The 27,530-nt window shown below is 44.9% G+C and overlaps 1 protein-coding gene across 1 annotated transcript; it reads right to left on the bottom strand.

The window, feature by feature from the left end:
• Positions 1-1,972: 1,972 nt before the first annotated feature.
• On the bottom strand, positions 1,973-27,530 carry EHHADH (enoyl-CoA hydratase and 3-hydroxyacyl CoA dehydrogenase). The gene is made up of 7 exons (XM_005529544.3): positions 27,425-27,530; positions 20,940-21,043; positions 20,024-20,196; positions 18,311-18,422; positions 17,986-18,090; positions 11,545-11,886; positions 1,973-4,426 (listed from the first exon to the last, which is right to left on the bottom strand). The coding sequence occupies exons 1-7, from the start codon at positions 27,493-27,495 to the stop codon at positions 3,156-3,158; spliced, it is 2,178 nt and encodes a 725-aa protein (XP_005529601.1). The 5' UTR covers positions 27,496-27,530; the 3' UTR covers positions 1,973-3,155.

Genomic DNA, 27,530 nt, shown 5'->3' with positions numbered 1-27,530 from the left:
ACTGTCTCACCTCCAGAAGTGCTCTCAGACCAGCCTGGACTGTCAGATCACTTTCTGTTCAAGAGAAATAAAGAAGGAAGGTGAAGTGTAGGTTATAGAAAGAGGGGTAGGTGTTTCTGGCAAGACCCAAGCACCGCATCCAATTTGGGTGTGCACTGCAGGACAGCACTTCTGAACAGCCTAAAGCAGGGAGCTCTCTGCCTCCCTTTGAAGGGCCAGTGCTGCAGGGGACTCTGATCAAAGCTAAGGCAATCCTCCCCTTTGGTGCACTCCCATTCGCTACTGTTTTGCACAATGCCTGTGGCTGATCAGAAAGTGGAGGCATCTGCTGCACTGGCAGAGTTCACCGACTTAATTAAAGATATCTAACAATCCTGCAGCTGCATGAGAGAGGCCACGGGTGCTCGCAGGGCTGACACTCAATCTCCTCGGACTGAAAGCAAGCATCATGCTGTTCAGAAAGCACAGACGTGCAGCCAGACACCACAAGAAAGCAAAAGCAGGGCCCAAAGATTAAGGATGGACTGGAGCCAGCTTGCACTGTGTGTCACCACAGCTTCACCATGCCAGAGAACTGTATAACCTCAGTTCATGGATACCTTGGAATAGTCAGACACACAGCAAGTGTGCAGAGCTGGGGACATTCCTCACTTGTAGGGATGATTTTACCTGGAAAACATTTTTAACAGATATTTCCCTAATAAATAAAAATGGTTAACTGGTTTTAAAAAGACAGGTGGGAAAACTAATCCTGTACCAAGTGGTTATCAAGTTCTCCTCTGCGCGAGGCTGTGTTCTCTCCTGATAAATGAAGAAACATTTCACTCACGGGTATATTTCTGGCATCACTGCACATTTGAGCTGATGGGGACTGTGCAAGGCTGTTAACAATTTACCGAAGAAGCTCACGGAACAGGCAGGTGGTTGCTGCTTGGGCTACTTGTCAGCAGGCACCAAGGGCTTTGGATCAGGCTGCCCTGCAGGGCTGAGGGCCAAGGAGCTGTGGTTGCCCCCCGGCGCGCTCTGCCCTGCCGGGAGCGGGGCAGGCCAGAGGCCAGGGCTCCCCGCACCGCCCCCGCCCTGCCGGGGCTGGCAATGTGGCCTGGCAGCTGCAGCAATGTCACCGCTGCTGCTGGGACGTCAGGCAGACAGAACGATCGATGCTGGGCTGCTTTGGTCGATGCGAATTTACAAATGAACTTCTGTCAGGAGAGACATTACTGGTGTGAACAACCTCTGTTCTCAGCAATTCCTGACGAGGGAAACGGACCCATCAAAGGCACCAGCACACAGGTGCTACAGGTGATGAGAAACATTTTCACCCCAGGGTAGAAGCTGGTGTTATCCTGGGATAACATTACTGCTCCAGAGGAAGGGCACGTCCTCTGCTCTGCAGCCTCCTGCTGCAAGAGAATTGCCGTTTTCCAAGTAATCCCCAGTGCAGGTGAACACCACAGCACAAGGCACAGGAGAAGGGAGATTAGCGTGGGTAGGGCATAGTGTCGGAGCTGTCCTGGGACGACAGACCAGCCATCAGCACAGCCAGGGATGTCGTGTAATGTGTCATGCAGAGCCTGCTTGTGTGGAAGTAGTGCTTCACCTCTGAGCCAAGAGGATCTCAGCTGTGGCACACGAGTGATTTGGGGCAAACTGCCAGGCCTAGAGTGACTCCTTCTCCAGTCCTGGAGAAAAGTCCTCCCAGGAACCAGGCACTTGGGTTGGCTTGTAACTCCTGATTGCTTTCCTGCCCTCAATTTTGCTCTCTCACCCACTGGTGGACAGGAGTAGACAAAGGGCAAAATAAAACATATTTAGACAAAAGAAGCATGCAGTCTTTTCAGACACAAACTCCTCCAGAAACAGGAAAATTGTCTAGTTCCACCATGCAGAGAAGGGATGGTGAAAAAACAAAAATCAAGCACGTTTGCTTTTTTTCCACCATCTCACATGATACCATATAATCCATCATTAGATAATCAAAGCAATTTTATTAAATTAAAATCAAAAGTTAAACATTCAATATTCCTGAGAAGGGAATACAGACCAACCTATTCCTCACACCAGACTGAAAGATACATTCACTAGACATGTGAAATGGGAGACTTTGTCCCAAAGCATCAAGTCTGGAGCTGGTTTGGCTCCCTCTCACTCTGCTCTGCCCTTTGCTAGAGATCTGCCACCTCCCTGCCTGCCTGCAAGCAGTGTCCCTGCCTGCACAGCTCTTGTGCTGTGCCCTTCCCAGTGCACTCTCTGATCATGTGACAACCTAGTCAGTGCCAGGCTGTGTTTCAAGCTGCTCAATTAGAGCCTGTTGAGCCCCAAGATCTGGTAGCTGTAGTCAAGCAAGATGAGAGGAGTGATGGCAACACATTTCCACACTGAAGAGATGCCAGAAGATGTTTCTGCTTGGACAAAGCTAGGTGGGGATAATGGCAACAGAGGATGGAGTCTGTATGCAGAAGGCCGGTCATGAGCCAACACCACAGGGTAGGCTAGTCAGGCTGATGGATTTGTGGCTTTCCTGGCATTTATTAGAGCCTCCTCTGCAGCAGAAAGAAGAGACAATACCAGGGGGCAGCAAGGGACTGCCCAGACCTGCTCTCTCCACTTCATTTGACTTTACCTCTGAAAGCTGCTACACCCTTGTGCCATCTGTCCCCCAGCAGCAGGAAGGGAGCAGGTTCCAGTTGGCTGGCTGCAGAAGAGCCACGGAATTGACGGGAGGTGGCTGCACAGGAAAGAACTGAAACAAACCAGGAAATAGGTTGAAGACAGGATTTGGTAGATCCAGCAGGTCTTGGTTGAACTGTGATGGTAATTTTCTTGTCTCCAGCCATTATTCGCATTGTGGGCTGTAAATGCTGTTCCCTGCCTTTCCCGAAGACAGACAGCAAGCAGTGCAAAGTGAGATGGGCCTTTACACAGCAGTGTGTGAAACAGTGGGTGAGGTTGGGCCTGATACAAAAGGATGGATTAAGGCAGTTGTGACCTACAGCAGGTGGGGGACTGAGATCAATTATTGGCCAAAATTATTCCCTGCAAAGGTCTCTGAAGGCCCGTGACTTTGTTTATGGGCCTGTAGCACTCTGGGTTTTATTGGAAGAGGCAGTGCAATTGAAGCACTGGTTTCATGAGATCAGCCTCCATCAGAGGAATCACAGCTTGGGGCTCTGCCGACTGAGGTAGGACATCCACTCCTTGAGGGGTGGATTCCCCACAGCCACCAGCTTTTTCAGAAAGGCACTGGGCCGTAGCCCAGGCACATCAGGGTGGGCCTCAGAGTATTTCTGCAGTTTAGCCAGCACGCGGGGAAGCCCCACAGTGGAGGCGTAGAACATGGGGCCACCCCTGTGCTTCGGCCACCCGTAGCCATTGATGTAAATGACATCCAGGTGCTCTGGGCCTGATGCTATTCCCTCAGCCAGGATGGCAAACCCCTCGTTGATGAGGGAAAACAGACACCGCTCCAGGATTTCCTCCTGGTCTATAAAGCGGGTCTTGATGTGATGGGTGTCTCTGTACTGAGACAGGAAGTTGTGGAGCCATGGGTCTGGCGTGGCTGTCCTGCCCCCAGCCTTCTCGTACTGGTACCAGCCTTTGCCGGTTTTCTGGCCGAAGCGGCCCTGCTCACACAGGAGGTCTGGCAGGGGGCTGTAGCGCTGGCCATGCCGCTGCCGGGCTGGTGTGCCTGCAGCGAGGGACGGCCCAGTCAGGCCCTGGTCCTTCCGAGACCTCCAGCCCACATCCAGCCCGGCAAGGTCAGACATGCGGAAAGGGCCTATCTTAAACCCAAAATCTTCAAGAACCTGATCTACTGCTTCTGGTCTGCTTCCTTCCTCTAAAAGGAAAACTGCTTGCTGTACGTATGGAAACATCATGCGATTCCCTACAAACCCAAAACAGTTCCCTACCACCACTCCAACTTTTTTCAGGGCTTTGGCCAGCTGCATAGCAGTGGCGATGGCAGTGGGGGACGTGTGGCGGCCATAGATGATTTCCAGCAGCCTCATCACATGGGCAGGGGAGAAGAAGTGGGTGCCAATGACCTGCTGTGGGCGGCTCGTGGCAGAAGCTATTTCGTCGATGTTCAGGGCTGATGTGTTTGTGCACAGCAAGGCTCCCGGCTTGCAGATCTTTGACAGCTTGTGGAATATTTCCTTCTTTAGTGCCATGTTCTCAAACACAGCCTCGATGACGAGGTCTACATCACGCATCAGATCAAAGTCCACAGTGAACTGGAGACGTGCAGGGTTATGGAAATCCAGGCTCTGGGCACCCCCCTCCATTTTCATAGCCTCCCGTTCCAAAAGGAGCATCACAGCTTTTCTTCCCTTGTTCAGATACTCCAGATTCTGCTCCATGGCTACCACAGGTATGTTGGCCTTAACCAGAGAAGTCACAATGCCTTGGCCCATTGTCCCCAGCCCTAGGGATAAAAGCAAGATAGAATCAAAGACTATGAACAGAAAATTAATCTCTTGACAGTAGCATTTCCTTTGTATCTCCAGGATAAAAAGTGGAGGCCTCTGGAAAACAAGTAGTGTAGACATAGAAAACAGATATTGAGGACTGGGAAAAAGTAGGGTGAATTTGCTCTTTCAGTGAGCATAAATGTTTGAAAAGAGGTAGCACAAAGGCAAGTTAGTACCCTCACAAGCTTATAAAATGCCAGTGGGATTCACCCAGTGTGCACTACCATGTAATTCATGTCTTATCTCTGCAAAGTTTTATACCTATGGAAACCAGGGTCATTGAGGAGTGAGAACCTGGGGATCAGAGAGAGAAGCTCTGAGTTACAGCTGAAACCCTGTTACTGCCTTCCGCAGGCAGGTTCAAAGCAAGATACCACCCTGAGGGTATCAGTGCCTCACTGTTCCTGTGAGAGGGTCTGTTATGGGCATTGGGCAGATATACCCCCCCAGAGAGTTTGACACCAGCAAAGTTCAAAGAGTTCGTTTCTCCCTCGTGCTCCCAAGCTTCCTCTTTGTCTCCCTCCTTTTCTCCCTCTGCGCTTCATTGAGTGATCTTTGAAGCAAAAAAAATTTTGGCTGCTATTTCTGTGAAGACTTGGATGCTGAACTGCTCTAAACTTTGTCTCTAATGTCTCACGTGTCTCTCAGTGCCTGGTCAAACTAGAACTAACACAGCATTCTTAATCTAGTTCCAACATCTTCTCTCTTCTTTTAAACCATGCTGCCACATCAGTAGCCTTTTGCCTGCTGTTCACTTTCTGTCAGGTATCTCTGCCCACCAGGAACTCTTCAAGTCCTCCAACACAGGCCATTCCTAACTTCTGAAGATTCTCAAAGTCAGTCTTTCTTGTCCAACCACACAGTTAAAACTCTTGCCAAGAATTCCCGTAACTGAGAATCCATTCATACTGTAATTTTTTCCTCCAGGATGCGTAAATGTGCTACCCCCAGCTCCATACCCCCAGGAATATCAGTGTAGAGATTACTGCCTTGATCCCTTGGACCAGTTCTATCCTCTGTGACATTAAATGAAGCTGCACTTTCCTGTGACACACAACCCACACCACTGATCCTGCTCTCCCACAGTGGAGGCTTTTCCAACTAAATTAATACAAACTAGTGAGGGAAGGTCAGCACAATTTTACCAGCTTTGAAAGCGCGAAGCTTCTGAATGGGAGGATTATTAATATCCTAAATAAAGCAGCAACCAAAGTATAGGTTTGTTATAATTCTGTAAAAATGATTTTTTTAATCTCAGGTTTACAAATGGATGTCAGCTCAACAAATAAACAGAAACAAGGGGATTAAAAATTTTGTCTAAATCAGCTTTGTAAAGAAGAGCTGAAATTATGTCATCATTTAAACAAATTCCAGCAGCCAAGGTCAGACAAGGTAGCATGTTTTTCCTGCATGCTGCACACTCTTGGTTTAGTTTTGCCCACCTTCAGCTTGTATGCACACAAGACATTTCAAACATTCCCTGCTTAGCCACCAGAAAATAGTTTTTACTGGCATCACTAGCTGGCAGCCTGCTTACAAACCATCATTACACTCCCAAGCAAGTGCTGAAGTTCCTTTCTAGGAAATTAGATTTTCTACTTCATAATCAAGTTCTGCTGAAAACTAATTTGAAAATAAATCTAGAATAGCATGAATCAACTCTTAGTAATTCAGTGTCTATGGTTTGCTGACTGAAAAAATGTGAACATGAGTAGCTGCTCCCACTGTGCTCACTCTCCAGAGCCTTTGATGTGGGACCAGGTATAATTAGGGACAAGTTTTCCCTGGCTTTGTTGAGCCACACGAGGTGCTTTCTTCCTGCAATGCAGGAGGGTAACTCACCCCCCAAACCCAGCTCTATCTGTCAGACTCTCTTTAGACATCAAGCTGAAGTGTTTGTGGTTCCACATAGCTCCCTCTTCAAGTCTCTTCCTTCCCACCATGGAGGCCAAGGGTTTCTCTCTAGAATTTCCAAGTTCTCCACACGTCCTAGGTCTTAGGCACTCCTGATCCTCCCAGCTTCAGTTTTGTGACTGAAATCTCAGTGATTCTCTTGCCATATGAACACACTGCCTTTTCCTAAATCGAAACCTCTTTTGAGAGCAGATGATCCCAAAGCTTGTTTCCCAGGGAAGCTCTGCAGTGGTGCCAGGTGATTCCCCTGGTTGCTTTCATCATGAGTACTCCATGTAGGTTTTAGCCATCCCATGAGAGACAGGCACACATGCTTGTAGTACTACGCTTTCTAGGCCACGGGAACAGGTTTATAGATAAGATATGAGCTTGCCAAGCTTGTTTCTGACCTAGAAAAGCTGTCTCTCAACTTCCTACAGAACTCTGCAATGGCCTGTATGAAATGATGTTTAATGAAGCTGGCAGAGAGAGTAATGAAAGCCCCAAGGGGTTTGTTACATTAGAGCTCGCACAGCATGATTCCCCTGGAAATATCTTCTAAAAGTGGACTATAAAACTAAGGAGAGCTTTGGCTATCTAGCAGCAAAAAAGGCATTTCTGAGGACTCCTCTTTTGCAACTCAGAAAGCCAAGTGATCTTGGGAAGATTATGGAATATGTTAGAGCAGAATAAAATGGCAGGGGATCATTAGGCCTTATATGTGTAAAAGGCTGTGGAAGAAAGAAGAAGGGAGATGTCTCATGCTCAGCTCAGATCACACAGACTGAAACATGGCGAGGAACTGCTCCAGAATTTCTGCTGTATGTTCCATTTTCTTACCCAATAGTGTTCTCCCTTCCCCCAAACCAGGAAAATCCCTATATTCTCATCTTCAATGCAGGGGACTATTTTCATGTGCAAGGCACATTTTTTCCAAAAAAGACTGAAAACTGCTTCAGGAGGCAAGAACAGTGCCCAGCCATCCTGGTCCTGGTCTTTTATTGTGAAATGAAGCTTTGACATATAATTAAAACTATACTTGTGCATATGTAATTTCAGGCCAAATATGGATATGACAAATCCATTTGCTGGGCAAGTTGAGTGAATAATGATGGTTAATTATTTATCTGTCATGTGAAGTACTTAGAATATGAAAAACCATACAAAACTAATTAAAGGACTTTAAAATACAAATTTCAAAACAAAAGAACTTGAAATATGTACAAGGCAGCTCATGTACTGTCACACATTACAGAAATACTGATCAGTGGAAAACACTCTGAACTATAATGAATATTTGGACGTTAAAATGCCTGGCTATTGAAATAATCCTTTATAGATTGGTAAAAATATGCAAGGACTATTCCTGTTTTCCTGATAAAAACAACAATAAGCACTTGGCAGTGATGGGCTGCTGCAGGCTGGGGCTGCTGCTTTCTCTGTTTCAGGGTATTGGTTTCAAGCAGAAATAATGTGATACTCCAGGCAAGCAGGGAACTGTGGGGAGATGTAGTTGCAAGGGACAGAGAGAAAAGAACCTTCTTTCTGGGTGCTGAGGAACCAGAGAAAGTAAAAAGAGGTGGGAGCTGAGAGTTCAGAACAACAAAAGCCAAGGAAACAAAAAGTCGACATGAAAAAGTCAACATGATCTGTCGCCGCGGCAATGATCTTCTCAGTTGATTCTCCCCGTGCAGCAATAAAAGATGGAAGCGGCAGCATAATGCAATATAGGTTTAGTGTGTGAAACTGCTCAGCTCTGTCTGTGGGAATGTGGGGCCTGCATGATTTCTGAAGAGCCTAAATTGAGGCAGCATCTTTCTCTGACTGCCCTCCTCTCTGCAGTCTCTCTCTGCAGAACAGAGACCCTGGGTCACCCAGGTAGACTCAATACTTGCATGGATGAGCAGCACTATTTTAAAAGTCCCTCAAAAATCATCCCTAGGATTTTGATTTTGGTGCTGCAGGGATGTACTTCAGATCAAAAATACGAAGTTACAAAACACTGTAGAGCATTGTATTGTGTGGAGAATGACTTTTTGTTAAAGTAGCCTGAAAGAAAAAATACAATTGTGTTGGCATGTTCTCTGCCTGTCTCTAACGGACTTACAATTTCACTTACATGAAAAGGCAAAATAGGAGGGAAACCTTCCAGAGGAAGGAAAAAAAGTACAACAAGATGCAGAAAGAAGTGATAGAAAGCAGTGACACTTTGGTGTGGGATTCAGGGTTAAAAGGAGGTCAATATCAAGAACCTCCAAGATAAGATATGTCACATGAAATGAAGTATGGCATAAACAAGAGCATAAGAAAAGCAAGCTCTACTGGTGGGATACAGGGGCTATGTAATGGGAGCAGTGATTCAGCAAGGACTGGAGTCTGGGTGAGTGTCAAGGCCCTGAGTGCACTGATGGAATTTAATGTGTCCCTGACCAGCCACACCTGGAGCCTCCACCCACCTGCACTGCCCATTGCCTCTGAGCCCTGTTTAAGCTCAGACCTGGGCTTGTACCCACTTCTTAAGCTTCCTTGGAGGAGTTCTGGTGGCTTGCTGTGGCTATGACCACTGTTGATCCAGACCTCAGCCTGCCTTCCTATCTTTACCTTGGACCTGCATTATTCTGGGAACTTTGCTTGATCACTTGTATTCCCAGTAGGTCCTGGCCATGACCTCTGGGCCTGCCCTACCTGCCTTGCCCAGGTACTGTAAATGTTGATGCAGCAGTAGATTGTGCTGCCATCCAGAGGGAGAAATGAGTGGACAGGACCTTCAGGAACAGGGAAGTGTAAAGGCCTGTATGTGGCGAGGAATGGTACATAGTGGGGGCTGGCTGCTGGGAAGCAGCTCCCCAGAAGAGGGTTTGGGAGTGCTGGTGGACTCCAGGTTGACTCTGAGCAGCAGTATGACCTTGTGGCAGAGAAGATCAATGGTATGTGGAGCTATGTCAGGAGGGGTCTTGCTGGAAGCTTGAGGGAAGTGATCCTGCCCCTCTACGTGGTAAGACCACAGCTGGAGTGCTGGGTCCACTTCTGGGCTCCCCAGTACAAGAGTGATATGGAATGATTGGGGTGAGTTCAGTGAAGGGCAAATATGATTAAGGGACTGGAGTATGTCTCATGAGGAAGGGCTAAGTGAGCCATGACTTCAGCACTGAGAAGGCTTGGGGGATCTCACCCATGTATATATAAACACCTCAGAGAATGGTATCTGGTAAAGGAGATGACACCAGACTCAAGTGGCCTCTGGTGATAAAACAAGAGGTTATGGGCACAAACTGAAACATGGGAGTTACATCTGAACAAAAGGAAACCATTATTTTTAGTGTGGGGCTGATTGAGCACTGGCACAAGTTGCCCAAAAAAGTTGTGGAGTCCTCCTCCTTGGAGATGTTCAAGAGCTGTCTGGACATAGTCCTGAGAAAGTGGCTCTAGGTGACCCCATGTGAGTAGAGATGTTGAACAAGATGCCATTTAGAGGTGCCTTCTTGTCTCAAGGATTCTGTTGTTCTGCCCCCATTATTGCCACTGGCTCCCCATCCTGGGGTGCAGCTGCTCCCTGCCAGGAGATAATTTACTGGCTGTGTTGGACCTGGCTAGTATCAAGGTTGGCAGTTACCCTGGGGATACTAAGCAGGAGCAAGGAAGAAACATCTTGGTACCTGATCTTGGTGTAATTACTCCTGGAATGCTGTTCTGACTTTGGCTATGCACATTTTATGAAGTGTTGAAAAATTTGGGAAAGTTCAGGGTGTGAAGACCAGAGAGTGACAGATTGTGCTTTGCAGTAGAAGTATCAAGGCACTTAGTTTATTTTATCTGAAGAAGGAGGAGTTAAATTGAGCATGGTCTGTAATCAGCTATGAAAACACTAAAATCTGGGGGTGAGGTTGGGGCAATCTCAGACTGTAATTCAGAAATCTGTCCAGAGATGAGTGGCAAATACTTAATTCAATGGAATAGACATGCAGCCCTGCCAATTCTGCCTGGATACAAAGTACAGATTATGTTTCTAGTAGAAACTTTCTAATAGAGGTTGCATTTGTCCTCAGAATTCCTTCTAGCTCAGTTACAGCCCCAAAATAGGCAGCTCAGCTCTAACAGCCCTTCTGGCTAAACTGTCACTGTGATTAGATCTTTGCAAGTGTGTTGTTCTGGCATGGTTTAGCAGCACAGAGCAGAGAATGTCCCTCCTGGTCACCTGGTCATTCCCCCAAACTCCACAGGAGCCCTCCTGTCAAAGCACACACTGCAGGACTGACCTGTCTGGGACTGACAAAAGTGCATGTCCAAACTTCTATGCTCTTCAAGTCACAGAATAAATTTGGTAATAATGAATGCCTCTTTACCTGAATGCTTTAACAGCCACAGATCCTTCTCACAGGGTTTGTGGACCAATGTTTAAAAAGCCATTTCTATTAAAAATATGGCATAGCAGCTAATGAAGAGAACTTTCAAAAAAATCTCTATGGCCTGAAATGAGTTGTCAGACAGCTCGAGAGCCCTGAGAAACACTCAGAAAAAAGAAAAAACAAAACAGTGTTGATCTGGTGAGATTTCCTTGAAACAGAATGGATGTTTTCCAAGTGCTCCATTACTTGTCTAACCATTTTTGAGTGCTACTATCAACAGCAAGAGCGGAAATATATATTTTTTTTAATCTCAGCAGTGCATTGAAGGTTTTATTTAAATTGCTCTTATAAAAAATTAATGAAGGCATTATCTTGCTGGGCTACAAAATGGCAGGAGTGGATCCCAGTGAGATGAAATCTTCTTAAAATACAGCTGTCAAAACATTTTTGTATTAATATATCCCTGAGTGACTCTGAGCACATGCACTTGCAGTACAAAACTAGACCAGGAGGAGGAGAATTTCCTACAGACCTGCTTCTAGAACGAAGCAAAGCCAGGTCTCGGTGTTTAAAAGGGAGCAGACTGCTTATGGTCCGCACACGAAGCTGACTCTGAAATAAAACAAAGCTATTCTTCCAAAGGAAGAGGCGACATCAGGCGCTAATCTAGCGGCATGCGAGCTGCCATCTGAATTTGGAGCTTCCCAGTGTAGTGACAACTTCAGCAGTGGGTGTGAAGTATCTGTGGCTGCGATGGGTGTGAGTGACTGCTGGGGACTCCCGGCTGAGCTGTTGGCTGCGGCACTCCCACCCCGGCAGCTCCCTGTCCTTACCTATGACGGCTGCCTGGCGCACGGGCTGCGGGGCAGCGCTGCTCCAGGAGGCTCCGCTGGGAGTTGCCCACCTGTGCACGGCTCTCTCGGCGAAGAAGGCGTACTGCAGCGCCTGGGCCTGCCCCGAGGTCAGCAGCACCCCGAACAGCTCCCGCTCCCGCCGCACCCCCTCGGCAAAGGGCCTCTCGGTGGCGGCTCGCACGGCCTGGAAGCACAGCTCCGGAGCCAGGCACCCCCGCGCCTGTTTCTTCACCTTCACGACAGCCTCCCGCAGAAACGCTTCCATGTTGGGCAGTCTGGGAACTGGCTTAAGGCTGAGCCTGCGGGGTCCCAGGGGCTGACCTGGTGGGAGAGAAATGGAGTTACAGAACAAAGCACCAGCATCTTTTCAGATGTAGCCTTTTCAGACTTCCAGACCCTTTTCTACGGGTTGGGAAGGCAGTCTGTCTCTTCTCCAACTTGCACTGCGTTAGGGCTTGCATGGCACAGTGAGCTGGGTCTAGAACTAAAGCTTCTGACATTTCTCCTTATTTCTGTTTGCTCTGACAATTACGATTTTTCAAGTCCCTTCTCAGACTTCAAAAAAAGTAAGGCTTTATTTTCAAAGTAATTCTCTCCTTCCTTTTCTCAGCTTCAGAGTGCCCTGACTTTCCAGTTCTCTCCCTCTACAGTCCCAGCTGCTACATTCATATGGAGCTTTCTATAGGCTTCATTAACAAAGCTTTCCTCCAGTATTGTTTAGTATTCAGGACCCAGTTGACACTAGCCAGAGGCATTCCAGCCACAGGCCTGACCCAGACATTGACAAGAGAGTGGAAAACACACCCTGACTTCTTCCCTGACTGAAGGAGCCCCTCAAGTCACTTTGGAACTAACCAAAAGGAGATCTCACTCAGCATGAGTTGGGCAGCAAATGAATAACAAGGGAAAGTTCATGTTTGTGTCAGCAAGGGATGAATCAAGCAGACACACAAATATGTGAAATTCATTACAGAGAGAGGTTGCTATGGTGATACCTAGAAAGGATCTTAATTGAGAGAACTTAGTTACATTTCAGATGCCAAAATCCTCTGTCTTCTTTGTAAGTACAGGCCTGGCCATACTCAGGAGTTCCTCTGCTCTTAATGGCAGCTTGCTCAATAAAGACCAGGGAGGATCAAGATCAGCAATTTGGAATGGATCCCCTTGATACTGCAAAGTTCTCACAAAGACCCTGCTGTCATCCCGACATATCCAGATAATTAACTGTAGCATGGCACTGCATGGATTGCTAGTGCTGTTCCCAGAAGCAGCCAGGACTGCCAGCAAAGTCAGGTGGTGGACTGAGAACCTTGTGCTGAAGCTCTCTGGGGACAATGTCTCATTGCTGTGGGCTCTTAGATGAACTCTGCCAGGGGGGCACACTTCCTTCCAAGGTGGCATATTGCATGCAGCAAGTCTTCCTGTTGTCTGAGCTAGGGCAGTGTCAATGCACCAGCAGAAGACTCAGGAAATCCTGCAGGGGATACTGAAGAGCAGGAATAATGACAGCATAGTTGCCTGAGGAACATGTCCTGACTCTAGCTCTTCCTCAAAGACTGAGCAATGCTTAGGAGAAACAGAAATACAAGTTTCCAGGATGAGTTATTAAACTGATTTCTTGTAATAAAAGGTCTTCAGAGCTCAGGTTTTTTAATTAAGCCTCTTAGTGAGCAAAAAAAGATGATCACTCACTGTGTAAGTAGCTTCTCTTGTAATCAGAGTTCATAAAAATGTTTTCACATTGACAGTGGATATATTTTGTATCAGCCAGTATTGCAGGATTTAGTCAGGATAATGTTTCTTTATTTTGGAATATTTTTTTTGCCTCTAAGTTTTTAACCCAGAAATGCTCTTTATCTGCAGCTCTTTATTTAGCATTTAAATAGTGGGTTATATTCCATCACAAGAGGAAAGCTTAGGCTTGTCCCAGAAAACTGATCTGATGGCTGGAAGATTGGGCAGATCAAGGGACTTCATATGACATCCAGTGGAAAGGGCTGGTAAAAATGGAATACCATTGGGAGCCTTTAAGCTTGGTCTTCAGACAGCAAATAATACTGTAAGCACAAATACTGATGGGGGGACAGAAGACAGTTCCTCAGACTGAAAAAAATAACTCAGGGTCCTGAAATAAAACTCCCATTTTAGCTGCAAACTAAATAGGTTTTCCACACCACCTCTATGCAGTATCATAGCTTCTGCAATGCCAATAAGAATACATGACATGTTTGTGATCAGGAAAGAATTATCAGAATCTAAATCTGGGAAGAAGAGATCAGTGTGGGACACCTGCAGCTTGATTTCTGAAAGCAAAGCAGCAGGGAGATGATGAACAGTGTCAGACATCAGTGCTGCAGGAAAAGCACTATCCACACATGAGATAACACAGACTCCTGCTTTGTTTGCAAGGTTTTTAGTCCAGGTGACACAAAGGACAGATTGAGTCTATAAAATTTCTGTCAGCAAATGCACCACATATGCATACAGTATCAAATATTATGTTATTTAAAGAAAGAAATATCATCCCAGAGTTGTAAACCCTTGGGATATTATGGGATGGCACATGCAAGAGAAAGGGCCAGCCTAATGTTCTTCCTTGTGCAGGGAACTGCTTGTGAATTTTTGAGGAATAAAGCTGAGCCTGGCCACTGCCCCTCAGGCTATCAGAGACAAGTCCAGGCCATATCAGACCTTTCACAAACTCAGTTTGTGTCCAAAGGACACTTGGCTAGGCCTCTGTCTAAGGAAGGTGTCAGCCAGAACCTTGAGCCCTGGGGAGAGATTAAAATGTTTTTTGATATTGTGCATCTTGGCAGAGATGATTCACAGAAAGGCTTTGCAGCTCTAAAGGAAAGCCTTTCCTCCAGCCTCCATTTCAAGGATGCAATTACCCACCAGCGGCATCTGTTCCGCCCCTGGCTTTGATGTGCCTCAGAAGGAACAACTGCTTCCTCTGCAGCAGCTCCCAATAGCTTACAGGCAGAAACTCATCTTTCCACACAGATTAATACCTGGGGGACTTGAGCTACTCCAAATTGCTCTGGTTTTCCTTGGCTCTTTGGTGCAAGGCATTGGTACTGCTTTGCTCTGAGGTCAATCAGCAGATGGGGTCAGAAAAACAAGGGGTGTATATGGAGAGTTTCAAAGTCTGCTCTGTAGAGGCCAAAAGCCAATTTCTCCTCCAGTTGAGGAAGACCAGAGCAGTCCAACAAGAAGTGGGCAGGATGAGCTGCAAGTTGCTGACTGCCACCAGCAGTTCCAGCCATTTGTCAATTTTGTGATGCCATCAGCTGGGAAAAGCCTGAAATGCAGCTTTGGATTACTGCAGTGATCATCAAGCACATTTAATGAAAGGACATTCTCCTTGTCCCCAAGGATTTAATTCCTGTCTATTCCTTTTTAAAAATGCCTTCAGAAGTGAAGATGTTTTCTTTAGCCTGGAGAAGCCAGTTTGCCTAGAGAGGTCAGGGAATTATTCTCACTTCCTATCTGCAATATATAAATACTGGCTTTCAATAAAAAATCTAACTCTGAATCAGTAATTGCCTCTGTGTATTCGTACACCCACTTACTGTTTCAGAGCATCTTTTGAAGGTGTTCTTCATTAGGAACAATCCATAAGAATGTATGGATGAGAATGCTCTCCCAACATGCCATAAAAGTAGCTCTGTCAGCTGTGTATCACAACACTAATCAAAGACCCCTGATACAGTAAGGCAGTCATTTGAGACTGATCTCTTGCCATGAGATACTGCAGCCCCAGCACTGAGAAAGCTTTAGAAGAAAATTATTTCTGAATTGATTCTTTGAGAGTTATCTTGCAGTACAGCCTTCCTAGGAATAGAAATTCCAGTGGTGACAACACTAGTTATTTAGCCAGACTGCTCTGTAAGAAGTCTGCAATTGTAGCTTCATGTTTAAAAAAAAATCTCATCAGAAACAAAATGCTGCATGCCACACAAAGCCAGCAGAATTTTGTGATGACATTTTTTTGGTACATTCACTTTGGTTTTATTATCTGAAAAACATTCACTGAAAACAGAACTCCATGTGAACAAACTCCAGACCAGCTATATAAGACTCTCATCTCTTCTGCAGCCCTGTTAGTGCTTGATGAATAAAGATGAAGGTGCTGCCTTGCCTTTGTGTGACAGGAAAATTACTAACTTTAGGCAAAGACCAAAGCAAGGAATGGCTCAAAAGGAGCATACAGGCCCTGGGTACACCAATCTTTCAAATTATTAGATAACCTGAGGGTAAATGGTGCATCAAAACTTGTCATGGTCTTCTGCTGGGTCTAATGAGAAATTTTTCAAGCAGGAAAGAAATAGATGAGCTGGCTCACCAGTGTTTTCACTGTTAAAACATGTATTTTAAATGCCAGTAAAGCTGTTGGAAAGAGTCTGAAAGCATTTTTAAAGTCCTGTGGGAGCTGATATATAGCATGATGTGAAACACCATCAATGATATTACTAATTTTTGTTGGGATAACTCAAACCAGCAATAAACAGATTGAAAACCTAATAATGAGTAAGACTGGGACAGGCTACCCTCTGGACATTCAGCCAGGATCCTTGTATGCTTATACAACTCAAAAAAAAATTTAAAATATTATTATTATTATTATTATTATTATTATTATTATTATTAATAATAATAATAATAATAATAATAATAATAATAATAATAATAATAATAATAATAATAATAATAATAATAATAATAATAATTGGTAGCTGCAATTTCCAAAGAAGAGGATGCTAAAGAACAGGATTTTGCTAGTATTGGTAGTGGATATAAGCTCCAGAAAGCAATTTACCCTGAGAAATACTGTGGTCAATGCTTCCTTCCTGAGGGTCTCCTCTAAGGCCAAGCTGGCTTTCACAACTGTCAGCCACTGCACAATGTCTGTCACGGAAGAAACAAACATGCAAATATCTAAACTTCACCCACTTGCACATAGCATTTGTTGAAATCCAGAATGTTTTCTGGTTTGCCAGTTCCAGCAATGTATCCATTACTCATTCATGACACACTGCTGCTGCTGCTGCCATCAGTACTGCCATAGATCTTGTGCAAAACATCATTCAGAGCCCAGAGGGTACATCACAGGGAGCACTGTTTGTTGGGTTAATTTGCCTAGAAGAGTGGTAATATTTCACTGCTCTCCCATCAGATGGAGAATTCTCATTCAAAACAGACAAACCCAGCAAACCAAAGTACCTTTGTTTTTCTTAGAAGCAGCAGTGAAATACATCACCCATCTCTTGCTAAGGAATTATATTTAGTCTGATGACATACAGGAAAAAGAAAAGAGGACTGCTTATGTCATTGATTCTGCACTAGAAAATGAAGCCCTAACATACTGTGGTATGAATACTGTGAGAAGGATGGGCATCTGCTATAGAAAACCCAGCCAAAGAATACCTTGGCAGCTCTCTGGTACATCTCAAGGTATGAGGAAGTATACAAGACACAGATATTTAAGAAGAGTCCATTCTTCGAAGTACCTTAAAATATAGTGCACTGTCATCTAGGACAAAGCTTAGGCTGCCTCAGCTTCTAGCATGGAGAAGGGGCCTTGTCTGTAGTGAAGTGAAGGAGCAAAACCAACACCCCAGCTTGGAAGAGCATTGCCTGTAAACGCCATGTGGTCAGAGCAGAAAGGCTATTTCACTTTCCTGCATTCATCTCATTGTGACAGAGCTCCAGATGAAATTCAGTGGTCTGGTTCCAGAGGTACAAGGAGGTCAGTAGTGGGAAAATGCCCTGTTTTCTTTCAAGGCAACATTCCTCATGCTGCACAAGTAATGTTCCTCTTCCTAAGTTAACTCCAGTGAATTTGATTCTGTTATTTCTAAGATGGGGAAAAAAATATCTCCCTATTCCTCCTATCTGCATTGGCCATTTTTTTTTTTACATGACACCCAAAGGATTAGGGACAGAGTCACTTGCAGACCATGGATCATTAAATTGAGCAGAGGATGTGCCAGCCCCTCCACTACAGGGAGAAAGTTATTTTTGCTCTGCCATTATGGATGGTGCAACCAGAATGTGCACAATGCCAGCTGGGATCCAGAACTATATATGGATAGAGCACTTATTCCCCAAAACCTGGAGAGTGCAGCATCCCAGAGGAGAATGTGAGTTTGGATATACAATTAAAAAGCAGGAGGACTTGATATGTATCTGTTCTCTGAATCTCACATGAACTTCTGCAGCTTTCGAGCATTTGATTTTTTTCACTTCAGATAACAGGAAGCAATTCTGCAATTCTGCAATTAATTCTATCTTACACGGATGCCAAAACTCAAGAATGGAGCATATAAATTGGAACAAACTGGCGGGTTTTGTTTTGACTCTTTTCAGCCCTGAAACATCACCAGTTATTTCCTGGCACTGCTACAATTTGTTCCTCACCAATCACTTTGTTTGCCAAATGGATTGCTGCCTCAATGGTGTTTTCTTCCACAATTTCATCAACCAAGCCCAGCTTCAGTGCTTCAGTTGCTGGAATGTGTTTTCCTGCCATAAAAAGAGAAATAAGGTGACTGCAGTGGAGCCTGATGTGCAATTTTGTTCTTTTCCATCTGAGCAAATAACTTGTGCAGTTGGTAATTAGCCCCTCATGGGTGGAAGGAAGTAGAATTACAATCCAAGCAGCTACACAGGTAAGAGATTCCTGGTTTTTAGACCAAGCTGGTATAATTCAATGCCATGTTCTTCTTACAGACACAGCACTCACCTGTAGTGATCATATCCAGAGCAGCTGGTACTCCAATCAGTCTGGGGAGTCGCTGGGTGCCTTCAGCACCTGGAAGTAACCCTATGGTGACCTCTGGCAATCCCATCCGAGCCTAAAATGAAGTAAAATTAAACAAAAAAAACGATTAGAAAGAGTGACAATTGCAAACTGAGCAACACAGAGGAAAGCCAAGCAGATGTGAGTCACATTGCTCCTCTAGGAAGACTCAGAATTTCTACATTGAAACTGTATCCTTGCTTTTTGCTACATTAAATATATAAGAAAAAAAGCACTTGACCATTTCAAGGATTTCTGTGTAAATGCACATTGAAAACATGACCTGTCAGAGGATTTCTGTGTTAGTGCAGCACTGGGGAAGAGCTGTAGGGCCAATAGCATTCCCTAGATTGACACGTGTCAATAATGCTTTCAAGTAGTTGTTACCAACTGTTGGAGGGCATGCTGGCTTAACTTTCATCTCCCTACTCTAGTTCTTGCAAGTTTAGTAAAGAGTTGGAAGGAACCTTAAAACCATCTTGTTTCACTACTTGCTATGGGCAGGGACACCTTCCATTACATGAGACTGCTCAGAGCCCCATCTAACCTGGCTTTGAACACCACTGAACTCTTTGCTAATCTTCCTTCAAACGTCTCTTGGTGAATTTGACATCTGGTAGTCACGGCAGATAAGCCAGGGACAGCAGGAAGTGTATGGAGGTCTTCTCTTAAAAAATTGTATCTAGATTTTTTTGCCTTTAAACAATAGTTTGCACATTTTCTATTAAGCTTTTAAGAGATTTTGAGTTACTTTAAGACCACTACTTATAGTTCCAGTAGTCATGGCACTTTATCATGTGGTTTAGTGGGCATGGTGGTAATTGGTCAAAGGTTAGACTTAGTGATCTTGAACGGCCTCTAAAAGAGGCGTCCAAATCCTCTTGGAGGTCTTTTCCAACCTTAATGATTCTGTGATTCCATGGCCCTCACCTTAGGTGGCACAGAGCATGATGTGGATTATCTCTTTATGCTGTTACAGCAACCCACACTGCCACAGAGAATGAGTCACTGCAGAAGTGAGGGGAGTGGCCCTGTCAGTGAGGAGTCTATTCAAGAAGACAGGTACTGCTCAAGGTGGTTCAGCATTCCTGAACCTTGAAGGAGGGGATTGAAGAAAAAAACCCAGATCATTGCTGAAGAGTCTTCAAGTTGTCTTTTGGTCAAAGTGGTCCTTGGGGACCCAGAGCTCACGAGGAATCCAACCATAAATGCTCCACGCTAGCTGAGATTCAACTACCTATAGAAACTAGGCCATGAGCAGAAAAGTGCAAAATTCACAGGGCGGGGGAAAAAAATAAATAAGAGAAAGTCACGCTGCATGAGTCAGTAAGATGCAGCTGTCTGCATCAGAATATAGATAATGAGACCTAGGGCAAATTAACATTTGGTTACTGAAGTTTCTATGCAGCCGTCTTATCATACTAGTTGCTTTATATTTAGAAATGACTTGAAATTAGTTAGTTAGTAAGACTTAGGAAAGATGTCAAGGGTGATGGCGTAGGTGAAGAACGTCTGAGTGCACAGCCTTGTATCCTACTGCTATAAAGCTGCTCTCCTCTGGGCAGTGTCCCAGGAAAGGCACCCTGTCCCTCTGCTCGTGCCATCTCTACCTGGCTCAGGGATGCCTTCAGCGGCCCCTCTGGCCCGCAGTATTACCTTCACGTGTGCAATGCGGTAGTGACAGCCCAGCGCCACCTCCAGGCCTCCTCCCAAAGCGACGCCTTCGATGGCCGCCACCACCGGCTTCTCAATGCTTTCGATGAGAGCCACGATGGGGCCCAGGGCAACTCCATGTCTCTTCGGAGAGGAAAATCCTCGGATGTCAGCTCCTGAGAGAGCACCAAGAGATTAGGAGGAATTAGTAGGCGAGGCGGTGACTGGAACAATCCTTCCCTCTGTGCTACTGGACACAGCTGCTCACAGATGCCCAAGTCCTTGCAGAGCATGCTGCTGGCAGGAGAGTGTTTAACAGGAATCAACCTGTTTTGGGACCATCTTCAAGGAACCCTGGATCCTTGATCCTGTTCACAGAGCTCCAAGGAAGGCTTAGTACAAAAATACAGAGTAACTGTAAGGATCATGAGGTCACTGCAGAAATTTGCAAACATTCTTGGTGTAATATTGAGCCTGCAATAGTTAAGTGGAAGTTACTAATAACAAGCAATGTAGAACTCCACAGAAATCCCCTAGCTTTTCAGACTTCTTCAGCTGGAGATCTGTTATTCACCACTGCCCAACCCCAGGCACATTCCATACACCAGAGCAGTGTGGTCCAGAGATTTTACATAAACAAAGCTATGGAGACTGAGGAAACACCAGGATGTTATGGAGTGGAGCAGCTGTCCCTCATTTCAGTAATTACAGACCAGCTCACTTCCGGCCTATTTCAAGGTCCAGCTTGTCATGTACCCCATGTCAATTCTGGCATAGCAAAATAGACAAAGCACCCTGTCTTGTGGCCATTTCCAGCCAAATCAGGACTTTTGTCAGCAATGTTACAAGGCAGAGAATCTTCAGATATGATGGGTAGAGATAGTTTAATCTTTTGCTCAGCCTGTGTTTGATGTCTTACCTGCACTGAATTTCCCATTTTCACCACAAATCATAACAGCTTTCACTGAGGGATCTGAATCTGCTTTCTTCAGTCCATCCTCTAAAGCCTGGAGAACTGCCAGACTGAAATAAAATGGAGATTCAGTGAGTAGCCATCAAATATATCCACCTTCTGAGAGGTTTATGTTATGAACACCGAGCAGCCCAGTGAAAATGAGCACCATGTCCAACAGGCCGTCCCCATGCCTGGCTGCTGCCATGGCTTCTCCAGGTGAATCTTGTCCTTAGTCTCCCTCTTACTCCAAGGACAAGCACCCAAACCCAACAGGCTGACTGCCAACCTGTCAGTCACTGCCTGGAGACTCATCTTCAGGCTATGACACTGCTGTTTCCACAATAAGCAGCACAGGGAAATGTTCTTTTGAAGATATCTTTATGAATTAAACATTCAGATTTTCAAGAAAACAGTTTAGCATAATTTAGAAGTAATTAATGCTAAACCACTGACAATCTAAGAACTTTTTGAAAGGAGCTCTAGGGATAAAAAAGTTACCTTTCAAACACCTGACACAGGCTCTGCTGATGTTAATAATGCTTTCACCTTGTGAAAATCTGCACCCAGGTCCAGACTTAAACTGGTGTGGGGTCCTGTCAAAGGGAATTTGAGCACGAAACACTACACAGAACATGTCTGGACTCATCTGAACAGGTAGCTCTGCAGACACCAGCAGTAAATGCAGCCAGCAAAGAATTAATGAAGAATTTAAAAATGGATCTGTAGAAACATAAATAGTGTTTTTTTTCAAATCAGATATTTAAAAAGTCTGACCCAACTGTATGTCCATTTCTCATTTGCCTCTTTAAAGCTAATTCATGTGTTTGTATGGATGGACTTGGAGAACCTAGTCTGTTTTAAAAGGTGGTAACAATAGTGATAGTAGGTAAAAATAGAAGCATTTACACTTTAATAATAGAAATATTAATACAAATTTTATGTGTATACAATTTAGATACTAAAATGTACTGATATACACATATACTCATAGAGTTTGTGAGAGACTGTTCTGTGTGCATGTGTAGAGATGCCTCTGATAAGAAAATCTGAGCCACAAGCAGTTGGAGGCTGGAGGAATATCCAAGTATCATCCACACTTGCCCAGACCTTTATAAAACCAGCTTTCCTTCCTAGACCTTCTCCAACCCTGAGCCCAGCTCCACATGTAAGCTTGGTGCTGAGGAAAAGGGAGAAGAGCTCTGTTGATGCCCATTGGAGAGGAGCAGTATTAATTACACAGAACTAATAAAAAGCCCTGAGGCACACTCAGCTTGTGCATGTTGCTCTGTGTATTAGAGGGTGTTTAGTCTAAAAAGGAAGTCATGAAGTAGATGAAAAACACATCATTGTACTCTTGTGTACAGACATTTTTACAGAGCAGTGCTTTCAGAAGTCACGTGGGGATCCATAGTCTGCAAAGGGAAACCTGTGAGCCCAGAGAGCTCCCAGTAAGCCAGATGTATGAAGGAATCCCAGCCAACCTCTGCATATTCCTCCTTCAAAATCAAAAATTAAAGACAAACCATAGGCAAAGTCTAACAATCAGGGCTGTTGACAGAGGAGGGTTTTCTAGGAGGGTCTCCAGTACCACTTGCTGCCTGTATAAGGCCTTGTTACAAGAAGGGTCAGTGGGAGCCCTGAGACCTGACAGCCAGAGACTGGGAGAAGTGTTATTTTTTGGAGAGAGAACAGTTATGTACCAATTGCCCAATCCAGACATCCAAGACAACTCTGATGTTAGTACTGGTTCTGAAGGCTGAAATTTAAAATGAGAATAATTTGGTAATGCCAAAGTAAAACTATGTGGTGAGCCAGTAAAGGTCCCTCCACTGCATGTAGGTCCACATAGCAGAACATGAAAACCTTTCCAAATTATATACACTAAATGTGTTTTAATAGGTTAAAAATTTGTGGTTTATCTCCCTCCTTCTGGCATACCTGTGGTTTCTGCTATTTGAGGAGCACTCACAGGCTGCACCCACTGCTTGCTGCTCTTTGAGTTCTGCTTGTGCATCAGTGATGAGCCAGGCCACAGCAATACCAAAATCACCCAGGGGCTGGCAGATAGCAGGGAAAGCCATTAGGAAATGTCATTACACACTACAAACCATGGTGCAAAGAGGGAGAAAAAACATGTTCCATGATCCAAACAAATGTGAAGTTACTAATTTGCAACTATTGTGTAGACAAATGGCACAATTCCATCAGGGACAGACAAGAAGCAATCAGTATTTCTGTGTCTGTTCCAGGCATGTGACCAACAGATGCAAAATGCCCATCTAGAAGGGTTGTCTGCAGCAAATGGAAAGGTTCAATGTTCTATGGAAGAAATCAGTTACAAGTCCTCAGTACTTACAACAACGTCTTACTACCAAAATAAAAACTAGTCATCAAGGCTGCCACAAAATCAGTTTGATACCTGCCTCACCTTCATTAACCTAACAGGACTGTTTATGGCAGTGAATAATTTGGTACTTGTGTAAATATCTCTTCTATTTCCATATAACTTTTTCCCAATGGGAATTTTTGTGGGATAAGCAGGAAGAAAGATCAGACTTTTTGAAGTTTCTTGTTTTCCTAAGATGGAGTGATAAGTTTGCCTTGGATATGTCACAGTCCAACACACAGACTGCACTGCTTTGTCACTCACATATTATAACTGGCAGTAAAAGATGTAATTTTCAATTAAAGCATCATAGTAAAATATATGACAGTAGAGTTATAAAAATGCTCAGGAGAATCCCATCTTCAAACTGCTAGAGCATTGAAGAAACAAAAAGTCACAGTAATTTTCATAAGTATTTCATTACTGTGACACTGTCATTCATTTAGCAGTAACAATGCAAAAATTCCCTCCATGCTTTCCAAGGTTGCATCCCATGCCATATAGTCAGTTCTACCATGGGTACTATTGTGACTGCAAAAAAAGTGATTCTGCCAAGGTGATTCCGTGTTCCAGGTTTCAGGAACTCAAAACAGGTGCTGTTAAAAAGTAGGGGCATACTAGAGCAAAAGAATATTCTTGGAGGTTACCATACCAGGTTGTTTTTCTTTTATGGAACTCATTGCAGTGATTCTGATGTGCTAGATTTGTAACAGGGTTTTATAATTTACCTTAATTATTTCACATTTTAGCTGGAGTTTGTGAATGTGAATTTCTTTCATTTTTTTTAAAAAAAGCAGTATAAGGCAATCCTGAAAATTGACTTAGTCATATTCAAAGAAGTGAGACTCAAATCCAACAGTGGAAAATGTCTACGTAAAACATGCAGGTCTGATCCTTTCCCTTTGTATTTTTCTTAGCTTCTAATATACTTTAAAAACCTGGAAATCCCAAACCTGGACAACAGTCCAGGCTCTCCCATTGTCACAGGCTTCCTTTCCTTTGGATAGCTTCCTGCAGTGTTTTTCTTTGAACTACCTGCTGGGTATTACATAATCTCCTACTTGGAACTGAGGATTTGTGTGCTGGAATTACCTGCTCTGTTCTCCCTTGCTTCAGTGTCAGATCCAGCTGTGTAGTAGCTCCTGTCACACATTGTTGTGACAGGTTGCTAATACAGCTTGTACGGTCCTGCACATAAATTAAGGCCAGAGCCAGAATGGCATCTTTTGGGTGGAATTTTAGTTGTTTTAGGGAGCAGATGCTTATTCATCCCAGATTTTTCTCTCTGTATCTCATCCTGATGAGGTGCTGATCACATGTAATCACATTCTCCCCGCGTTGCTACCTGTCTGAAACTGCAGCTTCTCTCATCTCCTTTACATTTCCTGATTTTTATGGTGATCAGGGTTAGAAGGACAATGCTGGCAGCCATGGAGAGCCTTTCCCAATCAAACCTGTTATGCTGTCACATTTCATAGCTCCACACGTAAGCTCCCCTATTGCACGGCCTCTCCTGTCCTCCCTGGAGCTTTTCTGTCCTTGTCAGCTCAAATGTTGAAATACTCCTTTAAGTCCTTCTAATTCCCAGTGCCAGCAGCCTGCCCCTGCTGAGAAGGGGTAGTCACTCCTTCCTTTTCCAAGTCTTGTCTTTCTGTTCCCCCAGACTCACAGACTTTGCATATGTAAATCCCTTCTCTCAATGCCACAATCTCGTAAATGTAGATCTCTAAATACTAAACTTCTGCAAGCCAGGAAAAAAGCCTCCAAACAAATCAAATCTGGCACATACCACCTCTGCTGGTGAAGAAAGCACTGAGCTTAAAGGGGAGTCTGTGTGGGAACCAAATTTGCTGCCAGAATCTCAAGTCAGCACACATTTCTCAGGAAAGCACTGCCCTGCAGGTATGAAGCAGAGGATGGTGTCAGACAGGAGAAAGCAAATTCCTGCCCACCAGTGGCTTCTAAAGTGCTAATGGCCAGTGTGATGGCCCAGGAGGGGGGAAATGGATAATGGGGAGAGGTAGGGGAGGCTGGAGCACAGCAGCAAAAACTCACCAGTCTTAAAAAAGCATTTGTGCCTGCTGTGAAATAAAATTTTCAGGATTGCAGGACGTGTCTCCTGTCTGTAACTTTCACTGCCTGCTATCACCTGTGCAGTCAAACGTTTCCAACAGCACTAATAAACCTGCTCCCTGTGGTCCAGTACAGAAATGTGCAGAAGCAGGAGGAGCACCCAGGGATCAGAGTGTGCTCTACCTTTCCTAGCTGCAGACAGATCTCAGCTAACACCTACCCGATGGCAAAGGTGTGAGAATTATGGGTCTCTTTTAAAACAGGTGTTACCCTAGCAGGCCACCAAAGACCACAGACATGTCTCAAGTTGTAATCTAATGGATCTGATCTGTCAGGGTCTTCCTTTACTGTGGGGCTGAGGGGCAGGACCACAACCACACTATCTGTCACCCTTGGTGTATCAGAACTGCACCTTGCTGTGAGGGCACTGCATGGCCAGGAGGAAAGGGCAGTAAAGGCAGAGATCTGTCCTGAAGAATTTCTTGTGCTGTTGCTGTTCAAAGGCAGAGGTGACTTTGGGTTTTCTTCAGGACTTCTCAAAAGAGGGGAGTTAATGTTCCTTAAGCACATATCTGTTACTGCTGATAGTTGGACTCAGTGATTTTAAAGGTCTTTTCATCCTCAGTGATACTATGATTCTTTAGGTCTGTATTTTGTATTTTTCATGGTAAGGATTGAAAATTTATTGTGAACACAGCCTGGAGATCATCTTAGACTGGTCTTGGGCACAGGAGGTCCAAAGGATGTCTTACACTGTACAGTTCTGGGAGTCCTACATGTCTGGTTCATCTAAACTCATCAAGTTACTCCCAGTTTCTCATGGTAATTACCTGAGCATGTGAAAATGTTCTTAGTGTACATCTAAACAAGCTGCAACAAAAAAGTGAGCACTGCCAGCTATTAATGTAGCCTTGTTACAGAAAAGCATTAGGTTTCATCTCCTTTTCATGTTCTTCCTTATCTCAGTGAGCTTCTTTCAAACAAATTTTCTCATTTATAAGTCAAGCACAGCTGCAGTGGGTTGTTTTTTGGCTTGTGAATACAGACTGAATATACACTGTGGTCACTGTTACTGAACAAATACAGCTGCTTAAAAAGGGTTTATGTGCTACTCAGAACTAAAAGAACTAAAACCCACAACTAATGTAAAGCCAAAAGCACATAAGTCCTTTTCAAGACACATGAAAAACTAAAATTTCTGAGGCTCCTACAGACTGGTGTTTGACCTTGTTTTTCACTGGCTCATGTTTGAGACTGCATGGGGCCCTTCTTGACCATGATCAGTATTTAGAGGTCAATTCCTTAATCGTTTTTAAAGGCCAAACAAACTGCTTTCTGATAGCCCTGGCTGGGTTTAATCCTGGTGCCAGCTCCTCTTGCTGAACCACGCCTGATATCCACAGAGCCCTTTGCCCTCTGCCCTGCACACACTTGGATAGTGCAGGGATTTGCCAGGCAAGCATTGAGCAGTGTGTGGGGCAGGCAATCAAACCAGGGAATCTGCCAATTGACTTGTACCAAACAGCGCTGAAGGCACCCCAGACTGAGTTAGCGCTGCTGTGCTGTCTTGCTGAAGCAGTGTCTTGATGTTTAAAGACTGGAAGGTGATGAGAAATAGGCAAAGTTTTTAAACATCCTCCAGGGGAGATGACAGAAAGTACGGTTTGCTGAGCCTGGCACCCCTCCTTCTGAAACCCCCCAACTAGAAATTATAAGAAGGAGCAGAAGTTATGGCAAAGTTCAGCATTTTTGCAAAGCGAGATCCAAGCTACCTCTGAAGGAGCTGCCCGGGCCCCTGAGAATACGGAGCGGTGTAGAAATCCCGGCTGAGGCTCTCTGGGGCCGCCCCCGCTCCGGGACCGGGCGGAGCCTCGCTCGGGCACGGAGAGAGGGAATGAGGTGAAAAGGAAGGAAATCGGAGAATCCCCCACCCGCTCACAAGGGTGTCCCCAGCCCCGGGCCGGCGCTTCCCGCGGGCTGCCGGCGGTACCTGAGAGCGTTGACCGGCGGGTTGCGGAGCCGGATGACGGCCACGGCCGAGCCCCTAGCGTAGTGCGCCATGCCGAGCGCTCCCGCTGTGTCCCCGTGTCCCCGGG

This window comes from Pseudopodoces humilis, chromosome 11 (assembly GCF_049639895.1).
Source record: "Pseudopodoces humilis isolate 2021_Gansu_Grassland_sample_001 chromosome 11, ASM4963989v1, whole genome shotgun sequence".
In the NCBI taxonomy this organism is placed as follows: Eukaryota; Metazoa; Chordata; class Aves; order Passeriformes; family Paridae; genus Pseudopodoces; species Pseudopodoces humilis.
This window is presented reverse-complemented; position numbering and strand designations above follow the sequence as displayed.

Bases quoted from the DNA above. Each gene is read 5' to 3' on its own strand.
- EHHADH (XM_005529544.3), bottom strand. From the start codon at position 27,495: ATGGCGCACTACGCTAGGGGCTCGGCCGTGGCCGTCATCCGGCTCCGC. The intron at 21,044-27,424 runs GTACCGCCGGCA...ATTTTATTTCAG, and splicing joins CCGCCGGTCAACGCTCTCAG to TCTGGCAGTTCTCCAGGCTT. The intron at 4,427-11,544 runs GTAAGGACAGGG...TTTTATCCCTAG, and splicing joins GCGCCAGGCAGCCGTCATAG to GGCTGGGGACAATGGGCCAA.